Here is an 18,079-nt window from a genome sequence, read left to right on the forward strand (position 1 = left end):
TAGTTCACGTATGCTTCACTTGAACTGTCCGAGGTTTTCAAATTGTTTCAAAAAATAATTCTACGCCTGCAATTCCGTTGAGGAGTGAGATGGTCACGCGGGGTCCTCTTTTGGGTCTTCCAAAATAAAACACAACAGATAGCACACTGATCTGAGATGATTATAATTGAAAGTTAAATAATGGATGACACTGAACTGGAGAGGTATGAAATAAAATAGTGCACAAGTTTGCAGTTAACTTTTTTGACTATTGTTTAAATTGACGCGTATGTTAAAGTGGACAAACGTGGGGCTAACGTTACATACGTCGGGTTTATTTAAATACGTGTTATTGGCAGGTTGGCGTTAATGTTAACACCGATACAAAATGTGAATACTACAATTATTGTGTATATACTGAGTCTTGTCCCTGCTGAACTTTAGTTATTGCCAGTGAAGTCACACGTGCCTCTCTCTAGCGTAAGTTACATCTGATGCCTGACATGTCCGTTTCCGTTTTCTCACACTTTTAATATCGTTTATTCGTACAGGAAGGCGGTGGAGGAACTCCTTAAAGAAGCTAATAGAGGAAAACTCCGTGCAGAGACGATGGGTCCTGCTGGGTGGTAAGTGATTACACTTCAATTCTAAAGTATAAATGCAATACTTTTTAAACTATTTGAACTTCCACAATTTCGTTACCACAAATAAAGGGCAATGCTTCTGATGCATAACAAACTCTCAATGTCCTCATGTATCTTGCACATAAATGCTAGTAAAATTGTTGTGCTGCAGGATGAAATGTCCACTGGGAAGTACCAACAAGCGTTTTCTCTTGAACACCCTGGGGTCCTCTGCTGTGACGCCTCAGTCAAGAAACCAGGGAGCTTCTGACAGAGGAGGAAATGAACACAGATACATAACATGTGAGAAACATCACAACAAAGACTGTGAGGAGTGCAGTCACAGAAGGGATAATTCACACAGAAGACGCCACTTAAATTCTCATTCTAGATCCTCAAAATACCAATCCTCCTCACGCGACGATTCAACACCCAGAGACCATTCCCCCTACATCTCCAGAAAGTCAAATAGGACTCGATCTCGCTCACCCTTCAGAGACAAAAAATACAGTGACCGGAGGAAAAAATGACGTGACAGTTATTAGAAAGTGTACTTTTTGTCCACATAGGTGATTTCCGCAGTCTAAAATGGTATTTGAGCCTGCAAATATCTGATAAACTTATGGTTTTATAATGACAACTGACAAGTACAGCGGAATTGCCTGGGATGTACAGAATGTAGATTTATTTAATAGCCAATATTTTGTTTCAAGAAATGCAGTTTGACTTCCGGAATGAGTATACACAAATGCTTGACCAGCAATAAACACACTGCTAATCACTATGCAATCTGAAGTGTTTTCTATTATAGTATATCTTACCATTGAAGATGCTCTTTTAACAATACCTATTAAAAATATGTTTGGTCAAATAAAGACAAGAGTGTTGCTGGACTGCCATACAGTATTTCAGGTCGTGCTGTCTTCATATCAGAATACATGATTTATTGCGCAATGTGTTTACCCCTCAATGGGCGACATGGAATTAAGCTTAAATGTCCTTATCATTCCTTTGTCGTTACTTGTGGTTTGAAATGTTTGCTTATTCTTTGCTGTCGCCACTAAACAAGCATGTATTATCGCCATTCTCCGTCTGGCATGAATTATGTATGTTCGTCTCTTTATCGCGAGCTTATTGTCGGGAACAACAATACTAAGTTACATGGTTTAAGACCAAGTCATTTTCACCCTTATGTTAAAATCTTCAAATCTGCAGGCGTTACGTTTTTGACTGTTTTATGAGAAAATGCATTAAAAATAAAAAGTCATAGGGAACCTAAATGTTTTTTGCCGGAATTAGTGATTCCTTCTAAGACTTTATAAACTTTCGCGGAAAAGGTGCCACAGATACACACAGGAAAGAAATGGTTCTTTAAGAAGGGTCATGTGCTATACTTGTTTTATTTTACGCATTTGTACTAAACCATTACTAGGAGTGCCGAACTTCCATTATCAATTCTTACTTTTACGTTTATGGCTACGCATTTCTCCTACTCAAACATACAAGTGGCTTCAGAACGCTTTTGCGTGTCCACTAACAGGTTTATTGCATTTTATCTAAAGTCTCAAAACGGATTTTAATTGCTTGTCCATTTTATGAACCAGTACTTTAAGTTGTTTATTTCCCCTCTTTCATGGTTAAGATAGACTATACATGCCTTGTGCACCATTAATCCTCTTAGAAACTACCATGGATATGCTTCCAAATTGCGTCGTTTCAATCACGCTTCATAAAACCTTTTGTACCTTTACAATATCGTGGACTCAATCACGGATAACGGTTTCCTTCCCGTTTCAAACGAAAGTCGTATATAAACACCATTAAGCGTCGTTGCAAGGCCTGATTTGTGAGAAATGGATTTGTCACATCTTTATGATGGCGCATGAGAGCCCCATTAAGATATGAGATAAAGTGCCATTATTGTCATAAGAGGTCCGTGGAAACAGCATTGTCGTATGGTCTCGAATTATGATTGCATTAATTTATACATTGTCGTTCTCATTTTAATATAATTTTTTTACAATTAAAGTTTTTCGTGCAATCTCGCTGTTCTTGAAACCTAGTTTAAACGCTCCAAACAGGTGACTGCCGTGCGTGCGCACACGTTGCGCACACGTTGCGCACACATCTTTAACTAATTGAGTTCTCTCTCACTCTCCATGATAATTCGTTTACACCGAACAGCTCGTTTTTATTTAACCACGAGGGCTTTAGTGTAATGAACCGAGAGCGGGCGTGTTTAATGGTGTGTAAGCCTGGTTAGAGCGAAAGGCATGGCGAAATGTCACAGTATGTTTGTGCACTTTTGGTCACTTTAACCGGTGTCCAAGGATTCCACAATAAGAACTGCTGTGTCTGGTGCACATTTCTTTAAATGCTCGTCTCATATGTCGGCTTGAGAATTTAATCCTGTCACTTTTCCATCAAACGCTCATGGGTCGATTTGAGCTCCTATATGCTATATATAAAATAAAAACGGAGAACTGTACTGTCCAAGCTTTCGCACCCTTGTCCTCCAACTGAAGCACATTTTAATTGTGTTTTACATAATTTAGTGTCGAATTTAAAATGGGCAGCCTTCCTCTCCATAGAGAGCACACGTGCGATCCGCTTCACCTGTCTTTGCAATAGTATATCACAACTGCAGGTGTAGCACATATAGTCGCAGGCAAACAGCAAATGTTTGCCAAGGGCATTGATTTGAGCATGGTCAGTTCTGTTCAATTATTGTCAAACCGCGGGGCAGTCGAAAGGAAACACGACCAGAATCTACTGCCAGTTGTCAGCTTTGTGTAAACATTGAAACCAATGGTGCAGTAGGGTCACATGGTCACGGTGGCACACCTATGAGGCCCTAGAACGGCGCCAGACGCTCAGACTGCAGGTAGAGCAGAGGTCCTGATCAGGGGCAGGGCGCTGGCTCATGTGCTCTTGTACAGCACGGGTTCCCCGGTCTGTGGCAATCATGAATCGGGAAGAGCATTATTACCCACCTAACCATCTGTACAAGGAATCGTGTGCCTTTCAGAGACACCACAACGAAGAATACAGCCAAAACCCTCCACCGTGTCTGTATATGAGTAGACCGACGCAACCTGTCTACGCCTCGCCGTCCTTGGGCGTACAGGACCAACCAAATCTTACCGACATAACCTCTTATAGCATGTCGACACGGGATGATCTGGCAGTACCTCATCTACACCTGCCCCAGACTCCACAGGCACCTCTACAGATGGTCGGGGGTTATGGAGAGTCTCTTGACCTGTGCGGAGATCGGAACAGATACCAACTCCCCTTTCCGTGGATGAAGTCAACTAAATCTCATACGCACGCTTGGAAAGGACAGTGGGCAGGTAACTCTTTGGCCATTTTTCGTTACAAGTTCACAAAATAATCTTTTTGGAAATCAGGCCCTAATGCCAAATTCATGTTTGTAATCTCATGATCGTTAATGGTCATGTAAAAAGTTCTTCATAGGAGATAATTATGTGAATAATAATTCATTATTGTCATACATTTCTAGTGTTTAACTCAACAGTTTTATTTTACACTTCTGCCAATTAAGAATTTAAGAGAGATATAAGGTGTGTGTGTTTTTCTCTGGGCCACTTATTTTGTTTCTTTGTGAATGGAAAGATGTTTTATGTTAATACAATTTGTTTAAACTTCCTTAAATAGTATACAAAGGATGACCGATGACTCAGTTGGACTTCATTCGATTCTTTTCCTACAAAATAAAAACAATTTAAAGAACTTTAAAGATAAATTTACTACAAAAAAGTAGTTGGCAAATTTGTATTTAGTATGAGTTAATATAGTAAATTAGTATTAGCCACTTTTTCCTTACTTTTTAACTAACATAAACGTTAGTTGAGGTTTTCCATGCCAAATAAAATGGACAAAAAATTGTACAAGAAATTTCAATGTGTAATATTTCTAATTTAAAACTCGGCCCAATTGTAACTCCTGGTTTGATAACGAAAGAGAAAGAAATAAACACAAATGATTGCAAATTTATATAATATTTATATGGGTTAGCCAATTGTAAAGTGCGTTCTAGAGACAACATTTCCAGCGAGACAAGCCAGTCAGAAATCCCCTATAAACTGAAAATGATCATAATTCCAAATAAGAATTATTGTTTTATTAGAAGGGATCATTTACCTCGCCGCAACATTGTTCTGATGTTATACTGTAGATATGTGTGGGTGACACAAGAACGACGACAAAAAAAGATTGTTCTGAGCTCGCCTGTTTATGTCTATAACTTACTATCCTCATGTAGGCCTAGAAAGCTTATAGTGTTCGATAAACACATACATCCTAAACCGGTCTACAAGTGGACATATTAACAAATAAGTGATTCGAAGATGTTTCCTGTAGCATATTCTGCTCTTGAAATTTCGTTTTATCATTGGTCAACCTACTGATGTTCTCGCATTTAATTCTGTTATAGGCCATTACATGGTCGAGGCGGAGGAGAACAAGCGCACGCGGACGGCTTACACCAGAGCGCAGCTACTAGAGCTCGAGAAAGAATTTCTCTTCAACAAGTACATCTCGCGCCCACGCCGCGTAGAGCTTGCGCTCACCCTCAGCCTCACCGAGAGACACATAAAGATCTGGTTCCAAAACCGACGCATGAAGTGGAAAAAGGAGGAGGACAAGAGGAGAGCAAGAGGAGTGGATCCCGAACAAGATTCCTCCATCACGTCTGGGGATTTGAAGGATGAGTCGTGTGCGACCCCAGGAACTCTACCAGGACCCCCCTCACCGATGCACTCTCATGTACTCCCAGCTTCACGAGACTCTGCGTAAAACACGCACTGACTTTAAGAGACTATGGCTTCAGCACAATCTTTTGGCTCCTGACAACTTCTTCAATGTGCACATCATGGCGCACTGTCAACAACATTTCTCTAGAAAGATACCATTTAGATTGCTATCAGGGAAAATCTCCTTTTTAATGTTTCCGTGCTGTTTTTGAGTCATCTAAGCACTTCGTTTTCAATACACTAAACAACTGTTTATGAGGACGCTACTAAATATTTGAATGTATTCATGATTATGAATAACCAAAGAACGGATTCTGAAAATTTAGAAAAAAATATATCCAATGCTTTAACATTTTAATAACACTTTTAACAACTATTGAATTAAACACGTGGACAGCTTGACACATGTCATGTATTTAATTGGTTACAAATAAGAGCGGAATACCTCACAATACCTCTATTAGTAATTAATAATTAATCAGTTTTATTGCTCATACAACCTTTAACAAATAATGTAAAGCTGAAATGTCATTTAATCGGCTGGACATCTTATATGATGTGTATGAGACGACATTGTCACCATTATGGTTTCATGTAGGCTATCTTATAAACTTTATTTTATATAGTTTATTTTGACATTCTTGTTTGTTTGTGTGTTTCCTTATTCATTTTTTAGACCTAACAAAATGCATTCAGATATGGATGAGAAGCGCGAACCACAAGGTTACATTTTATATTAGGTTAGCCTACTTTGTATTACAGTTTGGTCTGAATGTCAGATCGGACAATATTGCGCAATCGGAGGCTACAGATTTTTTTGACCTCTTCGATTGCCCCCTCTCTCTCCGCTGCACGGTCATTCGTGAGACGTTCAGATAGTTGATGCAAAATCTCTGCTTTCTTGTTCAGACGGGCACAAATGACAAAAGGGAAGCCAAAGCGCTCTTTGTACTGCGCGTTCAGACGATACATGTGCGAAATCTCGGCGGAATCCAGTGTGTCCATACCGGCCTGACTCTGCTCCTCTTGAGACTCTCGTGTTAGCGTCCCGCTTTGGAGATCTCGGCCAGCTAAATCAGGATGACACCGCAAGATGCCCTCTTTACCTGCACACATGTATTTGCGTTTTAATTCATCAATTATTTTAAATGATTTTTAATTCAAGTGAATGAAACGGACTTGCATTGAATCATTTCGTTTTGCAAAGTTAACAAAGCAGAAAACTGTACCTGAGTCGGGAAGATTGTGAATGAATTCCGTTATGTGAGTCTCGAAGTCTGCTAGGTCTTTGAATGGCCGACGTGACCATACTGCAGCCGATATAAGCGGGCATTTCTCAACCAAGCTACCAAATATTTTAACGAAATCTTCGTATGTAAGAGAATTTACAACATTGATGTCCATGGCTTGATCGTGTCCTCTACAAACTGTAGACTGGTGCACATTGCAAAAGCCAATATTGAACGAGGTCAACGTCCGTAGGAGTAAAACTTTTAAACGGTTTGAAAATTATTCAAGCAAGTTTTCTGATAAAAAAAACTGCTAGCCGCAATGTTGAGAGAAAGCTCTCGAAAGGGAACTGATTTGAGCAGACTTCTCTACGCTATGTACCGTTATCTATGTTGGTAAGGTATAGGCTTGAGATGATTAACGCTATAAAATTAAGAAAAATGCAAAGAACTGATACTGAGTGTACTGCGTAATGCGCAACCACTACTCTGGTTACGCACGGGGGCGCCACCCTCTGTAGAGATCCAGTAACACGTTGTCGGTCGCACAGACGCTGTAGATTGCAAAAAAGTTTTTGACATACAAATGCACAACTTGCATTGTCTTTTATTTGCACGGGTGCATATTTTTCACTCCAATACTAGATGAATTGAATAATGAGAAAAACGTGCTTCAGCTGCATTCAGGCAATGAAAATTACAAGAATGCTTAACAAATGCGAAAATACTGCGGAAAGTTAATGCATATCTGTTTCAAAAGATTAATGGCAAAGTTGAATTTCTTTCACAACATTCTAGTAAAGATTATCACTTGATAAATAATAGCTGTGAACAATTCAATAAATAAAATGAAAAAGAACACAACGATTTGGTTTTAAAAACAGAACTTTCACACCATCCTGCAAAATTGTTGCAGCATAAATCCTTCTTTTACATTTTTTTAATTATGTGATCAAAATACAGCCTTTGTAGACAATAAAAGCTGACTATTTAGCCATTCAAGTGATAAGCTTACATTTCTAGAATTTTACAATTTCTAATAATTCAGTTATTTCGTTTATTTATTAATTCTTGTTTGTTACTTTTGTCTTGACCTATGACTTATGATTTTAGCATTTATATGAATAGCAGCATCCTGCACAAAACAACAAACTTCATATTAGTAAATAATTTCACACAAAATTAAGTCACTGCGTTATTGGGTCTCTACTCAGAAAATACTGTTTGGTAACAAACGTGTACATGTACAGTTAATTATTGCAGTTTCATCCATAACGGCTATGGTGACTTACGAAAGCACATTCTGAACATTGCTTTTTTCAACGCTGCATAACCATCTTCAAACACCAGGTTCTGGTCTTACTGACCCTAGATCCTCTGTGGTATTGCTTTCATCTTAATTCTTCGGCTCAAGGGAGTTCTCCGGAGATGACTGGAATTCTTCCTCCGATGTAGGCTCAGGGGTCACCGGTGAATTCTGGTATATTATGTCATTGCTGTGGGATCCTCCAACATTGTAGTAGAGCTGTAAACAGATACCAATGTAAGCATGGAATACTAATGTTTTTTCTACCATACACAAAAGTCAAATAGCTTTCTTGTAGCTCAGTGGTAAGAGCATTACGTCAGCAACGCAAGGTTGTGGGTTCAATCCCAGGGGATGTATAAATGTATAGAATAATGCAATATAAGTCGCTTTGGATAAAAGCGTCTTCCAAAATGTCAATGTAAAATATTTTTTATAGAATTCACAAAAATGTCACCCTTTCTTCCAGTGCAGCCAGCTTCTTTTCCATAAAGGCCACAAGTTTGGAAAAACAAGGTCGATCTACTGGATCCAGAGACCAGCAACGGCTCATCATCTTGTATCTGTATGTAAGTGAAACAGGAAATAAGAAGGTCAATCGCTTTTCCCATATGCTTATCCTTTTTTAACTATAGTATTTACATTAAGACTTGTAGTGTAAATTAGATCTTGTAATTGTGTTGTATTTAACAATTAAGCAAAAGTGCAAAAATAAAACTTGTTAATAAAAATGTATGTAAGTTGGATTTTGATCGAGAACAGATGCACTTACAAGGAATCTGCTGCATAGTAGGGCTGCTCCATGTGATATCCACTTTCAATCATTGCGTAAAATGCGTTATTTACGGGTACACCAGGATATGGAGTCACTCCTAATTGAGACGAATATCCAGTGAGTAGAATAATGTATACTGTGTATTGGTTCCATGTAAAATAACCGAAATTGTGTGCTGCTGTAACAGTTAAAGCTCTATTGACAGCAGCAGTGGCATACAGTTACTAAAGAAAATAATAATGAATCCCTCAGTTCGCTAAAACACAGTAAAATCAGTCATTTTAACAGTTATGAACTATTACAATATTAGTTATACAATAATAATGTACTTTTTGACTGTACATTTTTTTAAACCATTCCTTAAGTTATGGGAGTATCATTTTAAGCAGTTACTTGTGTTATTAAGTGATGTCATTTCTGTAACATTTGCTTTACGTAAGCAGTTCCTATATTTACTAAAGACTTCCATTGTAAGTGCATTACAGGAAACACAATTTGAAGGATATGATACATATATGGTAACGCTTTAGATTACAGCCAGCAATGTACCGCATTATTAAACAGGATTCACATCGTAATAAATTTTGACAATAATGTACGTCTACAGTACATATATGTAGTTAAGGGGAACAGTATGTAAGGTTTGGGGAATAACAGAGTAAAATAGGAAAATAGTAAGGAAAATAGTAAGGAAAATAAAAATATATATTTATGAGGGAATTATATAAACATCCAAATCAAACCGTTCTTGAAATACTTGATAATAGTCTCAAAAGATCTACATTAATTTTAAACATTAAAACTCCTAAAAATAACTCATAATAACTCATAATTAAAATAAATTCTTTTTCACCAACAATCCTAAAATCAATCAAATAAAAATGAATCCAAAACCCAAAACTCAAATTCACAGTGGGTACTTATGGGTATATTGTGATTACAAAACGTAGTGTATGCAGGTCATGCATACCACATTATATTTAAATAGTTACCCCTTAGCTTTAAAATACTTCCAGTATAAATACATTTTTTATTCCCTTTTCATATAGTTCCCCTCTACCTACAAATATGTACTTTAGACGTAGATTAATGTTACAATTAGTTATGCAGTAAATTCTCTTTAATTATGTGGTACATTGCGGGCCGTAATCTAAAGCGCTACCCAATTATGTTTTGTGGGAACAGCTGTGTAGCCCAGGACATTCCTTTAATGAAGAACCTTAGAAAATGGAGTAAGAAAGAAAAGTACCCAGAGAAAAGATCTCCCACAGCAGAATGCCATAGGCCCAGACATCACTTTGCATTGTGTACACCCCTTTAAAAATACTCTCAGGAGCCATCCACTTTACAGGCAAACGCACCTGCAATGATGTAACGTAAACCATTATGATAATAGGCTTTGACCATAAACATCTCAAGACAATATAACATGTGCATTCAAAATACTTACATTTCCTCTTACAACATAGTTGGCGTCATGTTCGATGTCTCGAGCGAGGCCAAAGTCACCGATCTTCACCTGTCTACCAAGTGTCACCAAAACATTTCTGGCAGCCAAGTCTCTATGGATGCACTGTAGAAAGAAAACGATTTAATAAATCTTTTGGATATAATATGTATATCACATAAAGGGATACGCAGTGCACCGATTTTTATTTTGCTGTTTGATTTAAAAGTAAACAGATTTTGTTTTTTCAGATGTCTGTGTTTTTATCTGTTTATGATCCGAAAGTTGAACTTACATTTTTAGCAGACAGGAACTCCATGCCCTTCGCAACTTGAAATGAGAAACTCAACAGGTCGTCGTACGTGAGACTCTGCAGTTCCTCTTCTTGAAGGTCGCTGTCACATTTGAGCATTTCTGTACAGTGATAATGTAAATGTAAAAATAACACATGGACATTCTTTATTAATGCATTCGCTTTATTAAGAAAGAGAACCGAAAATATGAACGTACACGCCATATATTTATGATTACAATGACAGACTTTTCTATACATTAATACACTACATGAAGAACGAAGAATCTTTCAGATGATGTTGAATTCTTTTTCCCACCTACCCTCAATAGTAGACACCGAGCTGATGGTGGAACTGAGTAGGGCCTCGTTTTCCTGTTCTTTATTTTCAGGGGTCATGTGCATATGCGAGTTGTCATTTGACTCAACAAACTCACTGTGAAGGTACATCAAGACAAACAGTGTTTAACGGTAACGGCATGACAGGTTTATTCATTTGTGTAAACATTCAGAGTCACGGTTCCCCTTCAGCACAACGTCATTTCCCTCTGTTCCGCATGGGGTTTTTGGTTGTCTCGAAGGCCCAAGATTTAAATCATTGATGCATACCTGGAGTTTCTCTTCTGCTGGAAGTTGTGGTAGAGGCCTCTGAATCTGTCTCTGTTGAAAGCGTCGGTCAGATATTTGTGAAAACGTTCCCTGTTGCTTTTTAGATAGTTCAGGAGATCCCCATTACAGCAATATTGGAAGATGAGGTAAACGGGACCTGGGAAAATCACCAAAGGCTTTCATTAGAATAATATAATTCTTGATTAGGTTGATTCAGAAAAGTTCTCCAAATCATACCTGTGCTTGTGCAAGCTCCGAGCAAGTTGACAATATTTTCATGGTTTCCAATGTGAGTTAACATTTTCAGTTCAGACATGAGAGCCTCTTTCTCCATCGCCTGGTGCTTTTCTGTTTGATCCATAAATAAACAATACAAAGTTCCCGGTTCACCATCATATTCCAAAGTATCAATGACGTTATAATTCACGTGTCTGGTTTCAAAGAGTTATTGACGGCCGTTACCCTTTAACATCTTTACTGCTACTTGAATAGACACTCCAGGCTTGCTGATCCCATATGCCGTAGCCTGCATAACCATCCCGAAAGCACCAGATCCCAGCATTTTCCCTGAGAACAACACACGCAAATTATTTATTTCAACCAGTAAACTGTTTCTAGCAACGAAAAGTGATAGTTGTATTAAATAAGTTAAAAGAAGTTTCTTTACCCAGCTCTAGATTCTCTCTTGGAAACTCCCATTTGGGGTCATACTTAAATTCCCTAAAGTCGATGTATATGTAGTCGTTGTCATTGGATCCCACCATCTGGATCATCTGGATCTGAGACTGGTACACAGGCTTCTGAGGTGTGACGGACATGGGTCAGGTTTGATTTCCAAATTTATATGGTCAATGTATTAGACACAGGTGCGGATTTACCTTAACTCTAATATAGACGATTAAGACGAAGATGATCACGAAAAGGGAAATGATGACCGCGAGGCAAACAATGTATTCAGTGTAGGAACCTGCAGGGGAACAGATTTGAATGAACTCTATAGTGCACATGTGTATATGGATACCTGTAGAAATGTGTGAATTTTAAACCTGAATATGGGAGCAAATAGCCAACATTATGGTATAGAGCGTTTTACAATTTGCGTTGTATCAAAGCAGCTTTACATTTAAATTGACATCCAAGGTATTACAGTCATTTTCAGAGATTTCATTTGGTTTAACTCACCTGTCTGCAGTAGTATGTGTTGACTGCAGTGCGTTCCTGCAAAGTTAGTGATGCAGCATTTGATCAGATGGTTCTCTTTGTGAGAACGTGGTTTGTCAAAGGCGATCTTCTTCTGACAGAACTGATCTGAATCTGGGAACTCCGAAAGGGCAACAGGAATCTCTTTCCAGTCTTTGGAATCAATGTTTCTGTAAAACATTCAATTCAATCGCATTTATATATCGCTATTCACAATGTGCATTGTTCCAAAGCAGCTTCAAAGGAGAAAAATAGAAAAACACAAAAAAGGTAAAAGACAGCACAGTGCATGGTGCTAATAGAACAAGCAAGATCATTCTAGTAAATAATATCTGATAAATGCAGTCTCCCGGTGGTTTATTTAGGATATCATGCATTAAGTGAATGCTTGGCTGAAAAGATGTGTCTTTAATCTAGATTTAAATTTGGAGAGCGTGTTTGACCCTCAAATAGTATCGGGAAGCATCCAGAGAATACAGCATTATATTATATATTAGTAACCATGGCATGTTGTAGTAGGGAAATAGTAACATACAGCTTTTACAACAAGATTACTTGATAAGAAGACAAGAAAGCTAATGTTAGGTGTGATGCAAAGAGAGGGTTATTTAAATACTTTAAATGCGATGGGCAGATCTTCCAAGATAAAGCCGTAGGTTTGGAACTTTGAGTCTTGCAAGTGATGAAACTTGAATTTGTGCTTATATTAATACTGGGAATGTCTGCAAAACAATGCATTTCATTTGGTCACCTTTACCATTTCTTTATTGTTTCATTGTGCAATCTTTACTGTCAAACTGTTTCTGAACACTCACCTGATATGCAGAGAGACAGATTTCTTGTGACACTATTTTCGTGAGTGTCTAGTTTTAACTGATACTGGCCTGGATCAGGATTACATAGTTTAAAGGTACTAGACAGAGAATACATGTTATAAGCAAAAACAATGAAGCATCACTTGCAGTTTGTTCGATTAAAATTGATACCGTATATACCTGTTATACTGATGATAACGAGTCTCTTCGCATTGGATTTGAGATTGATTTGGTGTAATCCAGTGACACTGAGCTTTAGGATGAGAGAAAACTAGAGCCTGGAAGCAGAAGCTTGCCTTATTTTGTGCTAGTATGCTGCTGTTCTCATTCAGCTGCAATATGTCGATTTTGTGATTATCTGTCAAACAAGGTTTGCCATCAGAAGACAAAACATCATTTATTATCACTCTTTTTCATTATTACCTGCACAGTTTATCATTTATAGGTCCAGTGAAAGAAATGAGGTGATATCTAGTGGTGAGGTTGCGAATTGCAGCCAATGGCTCACTACACCCCCTCCCCTTTCGAAGCACTTTGGCTGACACAAGACAAACATCGTCATATTTTCGCTTCTTTGCCGAAGGAGATAATGTCTTAAAGGAGTAGTTCAATTTCAAAATAAATATTTGTGATCATTTACTCACCTCCATGTCATCCAAGATGTTTATGTTTTTATTTCTTAAGTGGAAAACAAATGAAGGTTTTTGCCGAAAACATTCCAGGATTTTTCCCCATATAGTGGGGATCAATGGACTCCAAACGGTTGAAGGTGAAAAAGACAGTTTCAGTGCAGCTTCGAAGGCCTTTAAACCATGCCAGACCATGAATAAAGGTCTTATCTAACAAAATAATCGGTCATTTAAAAAAAAAATGTATATGCTTTATTAACAGAAATGCTCGCCTTGCTCTGTTCTGCGATGCGTTCATGACTTCATAAAATACCTTATTACGTTGAAAAGGTCACGCTTGACGTAGGCGGAAATACAGAGTCAGTGTTGACAAGTTGAAACCGAATTACGTTTTACATGATGTCGTGAACGCGTATCACAGAACAGAACATTTGTGTTTAGAAAACATACAACTTTTTTTTTTAAATGACCGATCATTTCACTAGATAAGACCTTTATTCATGGTCTGTAATGGTTTAAAGCCCTTTGAAGTTACATTGAAACTGTTATTTTGACCTTAAACCGCTTGGAGTCCATTGAAGTCCACTATATGGAGAAAAATCCTTGAATGTTTTCAGCAAATCTTCATTTCTTTCCTACTAAAGAAACAAATACATAAACATCTTGGATGACATGGGGGTGAGTAAATGATCATGAAAATGTATTTTGAAAGTGAACTTCTCCTTTAATGAAACATGCTTTGTAGAGCAGTTTGTGCGTTTAGGGCTACTGGAGAAACAACATGGCAAATTCCATGTATATAGATAGAAAGTTCATTCCAAGGTAATAAAAAATAACGATATATTATGTTAGGTCTTTATACACCTCTGAAGAAATATCATTTGATTTCTGTCAATAGATGCTCCAACAAATTACACACAGCACCGTTAGTCTTGACATTGTGAATAGATATATTACAAATGATCTATGTAAATATAATGTACATTTAATAAAATAGAAACAACAACAAACTGCAAAGGTTTTACTCACCAAAGACCTTGACATAAGTATTCACTGTGTGGCTGCTGTTAGATTGGCAAATGTACTCCCCGCTATGTGTCACATTAACAGATTCAATAGATAAGTACTCCATCCAGTCACTAAAATATAATGATGTGACTCCACTGATCTGAATTTTTTTGTTTTAGAAAAAACATTAGCAAAAGGGTCGGAGCAGTGAAACCAGCATCAAGTATTTCTTCATGGTTACTTACGGCTGTGTTATTCAAGAGCCATCTTAGATTAGGGTCTCTCTCAGGTGACTTCATTTTGCATTGAAGTAGCAGAGACTGGCCAGATGTAAGGAAAATCTGACCCTTGTGGTTATCTTCCTTTGTGTCTAGATCTAAAATAAAAGAGGTGAAAGGTAATATGTTTTTTAATAAATTAAACATCTACGTCATTTTCCATTTGTCCTCTTAGTTTAGTTTAGATATTTAATTTATTCAGAATATTTTTAGGTTCAAAAACATAAAACTTCTCTCAAGGAATCTTCAACCCCTTTTAAAAGGTTATCACATGTTTTCGCAAACGGTAAAGTAATACATTTGATTTACTTTAACTAGTTTTAAAGTCATAAGGCTGTTTCTGTTTTTCTGATTTCATGTCATTTGTAGGCTATTTATTTCATTGATACGGTTCTTTAAACCATATACCACAATATTATGTGTATCATGATAAATTAAGCACCTTTAATAAATTAATACATACCATAATAATAGACTGCAGTACATTCCTCACCCAAAACATTACTGGCACAGCACATTACATTTGGACTGGGGTAGCTTTTTGAAATGCTTTTGGCTCTATTCCACTTCTGTTCTTTACTCTCTTTTGGCTCTTTGCTGAGGTGAAACAAGCAATCGTAACAAAGATGAACAGTTACTCATAACAGAACAGAAGTAAACCTTATTGTGTCCAAAAATAATAATAAGTAAACTCAATAAAAAAATTATATAACTATAAATGGTAAACAGTATATGTGACCCTGGGTCACAAAACCAGTCTTAAGTAGCACGGGAACATTTTTAATAAAAGACAAAAATACATTGTATGGGTCAAAATTATTCATTTTCTTTTATGCTAAAAGTCATTAAGATATTAAGTAAAGATCATGTTCCAGGAAGATATTTTGTATATTTACTACCTTCAATATATAAAAACTTTATCTTTGTGAGTGGATGGCCTGGCACAGTGCCCCTGATTAACAAATTCAAAGGCGATTTTCTCAATATTTAGCTTTTTTGCAGTCTCAGATTCCAGAGTTTTAAAAGGTAGTATCCCAGCCAGCCAAATTTACCCATAAGACTGGTTTTGTTGTCCGGGGTCACATGATAGTATTTTATTTGGTAGACGCTTTTATCTAAAACATCCTATGCATTTTACCGACATGTGACCTATGTCCTGCTAATGCAATGTTCCTCCAGTTTACCTACAGGAGCATTTATAGAGGTAACAAACAAGTTTCATTACCCGTTAATCCACTTGATGTTTGGTCTAGGGTTCCCCTCAGAAACACAAACCAATTGAGCAACACGAAGACGAATTGTTATAGCTTGGATAACTGGGACCGATGGCCTTCCTAGAAATAACAACACATCATATGAATCATTATGAACAGCTCTAACAAAGAAGTATTAAACTGTGAGTTAGGTCATATATAGATGCTTTACAGTTATATATAAGCTTGTAGTCTTCATTGAGAAATGCATTCGCTTTTAGGAGGGTTACATGACTCACTTTGCGGTGGCTCCTTTACTGTAACACTGTAATTGCCACACATAACAGTGTGTGTTCCATTTGTATGTTCTCTCTCAGAGTGCAGTAACGGATGCATAGAGGCATTGATCCTGGAGATCAACATGAGAAATAACAATTTTGAAAAACTAATATATTGTGGATATCAGATGGGATGTATTAGAAAATTAAAAACCTTATTGTTAAACAATAATGGAACCACACACACACACCTTTGGTAACAGAGGCATTTAAACCTCTCCGAGTTGCTTTGTTGACATTTTGTGTAAACGTCCACTGTCTGTCCCTCAATGCCACCCAGTTTAACTGGATCAGAACTGAATATGTCAGCCTCTTCCAGAACACATCTCATAGTCTGAAATACATGTGAACAGACTTTGTCAATTTAGGATTATTTCTGGCTAACAAATGTCATGAAATTTTACACAGCCATCTGTATCACGATCAACATTAAGTGCTAAACAGCCTGACAGTAACTGTAAAATCCAACATGATGTGGTCACTGCATCGTTTTTGGTAAAGACATGGGTTCTGCTTTTAATTTTGGCTGCTTTGCTTTGAATTAACACATTTTGAGCATTTTAGATGCAAAAAAGTATAAATAAATACATTGCATGTACGATTATCTTTTTCAAATCAAACATTGAAATCGAATGCAATTTTTTTGACATATCCGTAGACATCTCCAGCCCGACATGCGGTGACTGTTGGTCAATTTAAATATAAAAACTTGAAATGGTCAATGACCAAGATCTACGGAAAGCTGTTTAATCCACCGAGCAGGTGAGAAGATAAGGGTTTTACCGATCCATCAGTGGCACAGCGGGGACTTCTCTCTGCGGAGCCGCTGCTTTGTGCGCCACGCTGCAGCAAGAACAAAACTTCGGTGCAAGATAAAAACAAGTTACTTTTAAGATTCAAGTGCGTAGAAACTAAACCAAAGTGAACGAAAAGCAATCCAATAAACGATTCTAATGAAAGACACATAACAAACAAATCAATTAAATGCAGCAAAAAACACACAAATAAAGCAGATGAAAGTATTTTTAAATTGTTTAACAGTTTAAATGACTCTACTAGTGTTTTCCTACTTACCCACCAAAAGCACTTGTCCAAAATGCATCGCTTGAATGCATAACAGTTTCTTCCCTCAGTCTGTCAGATCATGAAATAGGATGGACAGTGAATAGAAGCGCAAAGACTTTCAGTTTAATGCGCGACACAAAGCATCACTTCTTCATAAGGCGCAGGCACTAATGACATCATTTCTTCTGCGTGTCATTATAGCACTTCTTTAAATGTCTGTTAACAACTTCACATTTGTGTGTTAATATAAACGTGGTTTAATTATATGACCAGCACAAATGATCTAGACTCCTACAATTTAACTTTCAAATGACCGATTATCCACCCTTTCCATAGTAGGGCTATTTGTTAAATACTTCATAATATAGACACTAATGCATCGTTTTTGCAAAGTGAACTGTCTTTATCTTGTATTTTGGATATTTGGACTGAGCAGGTGCCTTGCATCCCTTATACAAGTTCCGTAAAAGATCTACAGAAGACATTTTTCGTGCAAAAATGTCCAGAGGTGATACCTG

General features: G+C 37.3%; 4 protein-coding genes across 6 annotated transcripts; 2 read left to right on the forward strand and 2 right to left on the reverse strand.

Annotated features, from left to right (window-relative positions):
• Nucleotides 1–78: 78 nt before the first annotated feature.
• On the forward strand, nucleotides 79–1,386 carry si:ch211-140b10.6 (protein POLR1D-like). Its single transcript, XM_056738657.1, has 3 exons — nucleotides 79–203; nucleotides 531–605; nucleotides 775–1,386. The coding sequence occupies exons 1-3, from the start codon at nucleotides 181–183 to the stop codon at nucleotides 1,130–1,132; spliced, it is 456 nt and encodes a 151-aa protein (XP_056594635.1). The 5' UTR covers nucleotides 79–180; the 3' UTR covers nucleotides 1,133–1,386.
• A 2,118-nt stretch (nucleotides 1,387–3,504) lies between these two features.
• On the forward strand, nucleotides 3,505–5,627 carry pdx1 (pancreatic and duodenal homeobox 1). Its single transcript, XM_056738474.1, has 2 exons — nucleotides 3,505–3,955; nucleotides 5,059–5,627. Exons 1-2 carry the CDS (start codon nucleotides 3,526–3,528, stop codon nucleotides 5,418–5,420), a joined length of 792 nt encoding a protein of 263 aa, XP_056594452.1. The 5' UTR covers nucleotides 3,505–3,525; the 3' UTR covers nucleotides 5,421–5,627.
• Nucleotides 5,628–5,778: 151 nt separating this feature from the next.
• Nucleotides 5,779–7,039, reverse strand: urad (ureidoimidazoline (2-oxo-4-hydroxy-4-carboxy-5-) decarboxylase). Its single transcript, XM_056738475.1, has 2 exons — nucleotides 6,607–7,039; nucleotides 5,779–6,483 (listed from the first exon to the last, which is right to left on the reverse strand). Exons 1-2 carry the CDS (start codon nucleotides 6,779–6,781, stop codon nucleotides 6,134–6,136), a joined length of 525 nt encoding a protein of 174 aa, XP_056594453.1. The 5' UTR covers nucleotides 6,782–7,039; the 3' UTR covers nucleotides 5,779–6,133.
• A 179-nt stretch (nucleotides 7,040–7,218) lies between these two features.
• Nucleotides 7,219–18,031, reverse strand: flt3 (fms related receptor tyrosine kinase 3). Of its 3 annotated transcripts, none has more exons than XM_056738108.1 (24): nucleotides 17,575–18,031; nucleotides 17,280–17,356; nucleotides 16,688–16,830; nucleotides 16,458–16,567; nucleotides 16,191–16,299; nucleotides 15,429–15,562; nucleotides 14,933–15,063; nucleotides 14,709–14,847; nucleotides 13,231–13,408; nucleotides 13,051–13,148; nucleotides 12,852–12,957; nucleotides 12,218–12,405; nucleotides 11,914–12,002; nucleotides 11,703–11,835; nucleotides 11,498–11,602; nucleotides 11,273–11,383; nucleotides 11,036–11,192; nucleotides 10,750–10,862; nucleotides 10,430–10,548; nucleotides 10,138–10,260; nucleotides 9,937–10,048; nucleotides 8,685–8,784; nucleotides 8,370–8,475; nucleotides 7,219–8,131 (listed from the first exon to the last, which is right to left on the reverse strand). In XM_056738108.1, exons 1-24 carry the CDS (start codon nucleotides 17,609–17,611, stop codon nucleotides 8,003–8,005), a joined length of 2,847 nt encoding a protein of 948 aa, XP_056594086.1. In that variant the 5' UTR covers nucleotides 17,612–18,031; the 3' UTR covers nucleotides 7,219–8,002. The 3 variants fall into 3 exon arrangements, with proteins under 3 accessions (XP_056594086.1, XP_056594087.1, XP_056594085.1); XM_056738109.1 differs by having other exon boundaries at nucleotides 17,571–18,031; XM_056738107.1 differs by having other exon boundaries at nucleotides 17,280–17,446; nucleotides 17,571–18,031.
• Between the last annotated feature and the right edge of the window lie 48 nt (nucleotides 18,032–18,079).

Source organism: Triplophysa dalaica, chromosome 23 (assembly GCF_015846415.1).
Source record: "Triplophysa dalaica isolate WHDGS20190420 chromosome 23, ASM1584641v1, whole genome shotgun sequence".
NCBI classification, from domain to species: domain Eukaryota; kingdom Metazoa; phylum Chordata; class Actinopteri; order Cypriniformes; family Nemacheilidae; genus Triplophysa; species Triplophysa dalaica.

Coding starts and splice junctions, on each gene's coding strand:
- si:ch211-140b10.6 (XM_056738657.1), top strand. CDS start 181: ATGGATGACACTGAACTGGAGAG. Junction 204..530: donor GATGACACTGAACTGGAGAG/GTATGAAATAAA, acceptor TTATTCGTACAG/GAAGGCGGTGGAGGAACTCC. Junction 606..774: donor ACGATGGGTCCTGCTGGGTG/GTAAGTGATTAC, acceptor GTTGTGCTGCAG/GATGAAATGTCCACTGGGAA.
- pdx1 (XM_056738474.1), top strand. CDS start 3,526: ATGTGCTCTTGTACAGCACGGGTTCCCCGGTCTGTGGCAATCATGAAT. Junction 3,956..5,058: donor TTGGAAAGGACAGTGGGCAG/GTAACTCTTTGG, acceptor ATTCTGTTATAG/GCCATTACATGGTCGAGGCG.
- urad (XM_056738475.1), bottom strand. CDS start 6,781: ATGGACATCAATGTTGTAAATTCTCTTACATACGAAGATTTCGTTAAA. Junction 6,484..6,606: donor TCACAATCTTCCCGACTCAG/GTACAGTTTTCT, acceptor ACATGTGTGCAG/GTAAAGAGGGCATCTTGCGG.
- flt3 (XM_056738107.1), bottom strand. CDS start 17,598: ATGCATTTTGGACAAGTGCTTTTGGTGG. Junction 14,848..14,932: donor GGCTCTTGAATAACACAGCC/GTAAGTAACCAT, acceptor AAAAAAATTCAG/ATCAGTGGAGTCACATCATT. Junction 12,406..12,851: donor ATCTGCCCATCGCATTTAAA/GTATTTAAATAA, acceptor AATGTTTTACAG/AAACATTGATTCCAAAGACT.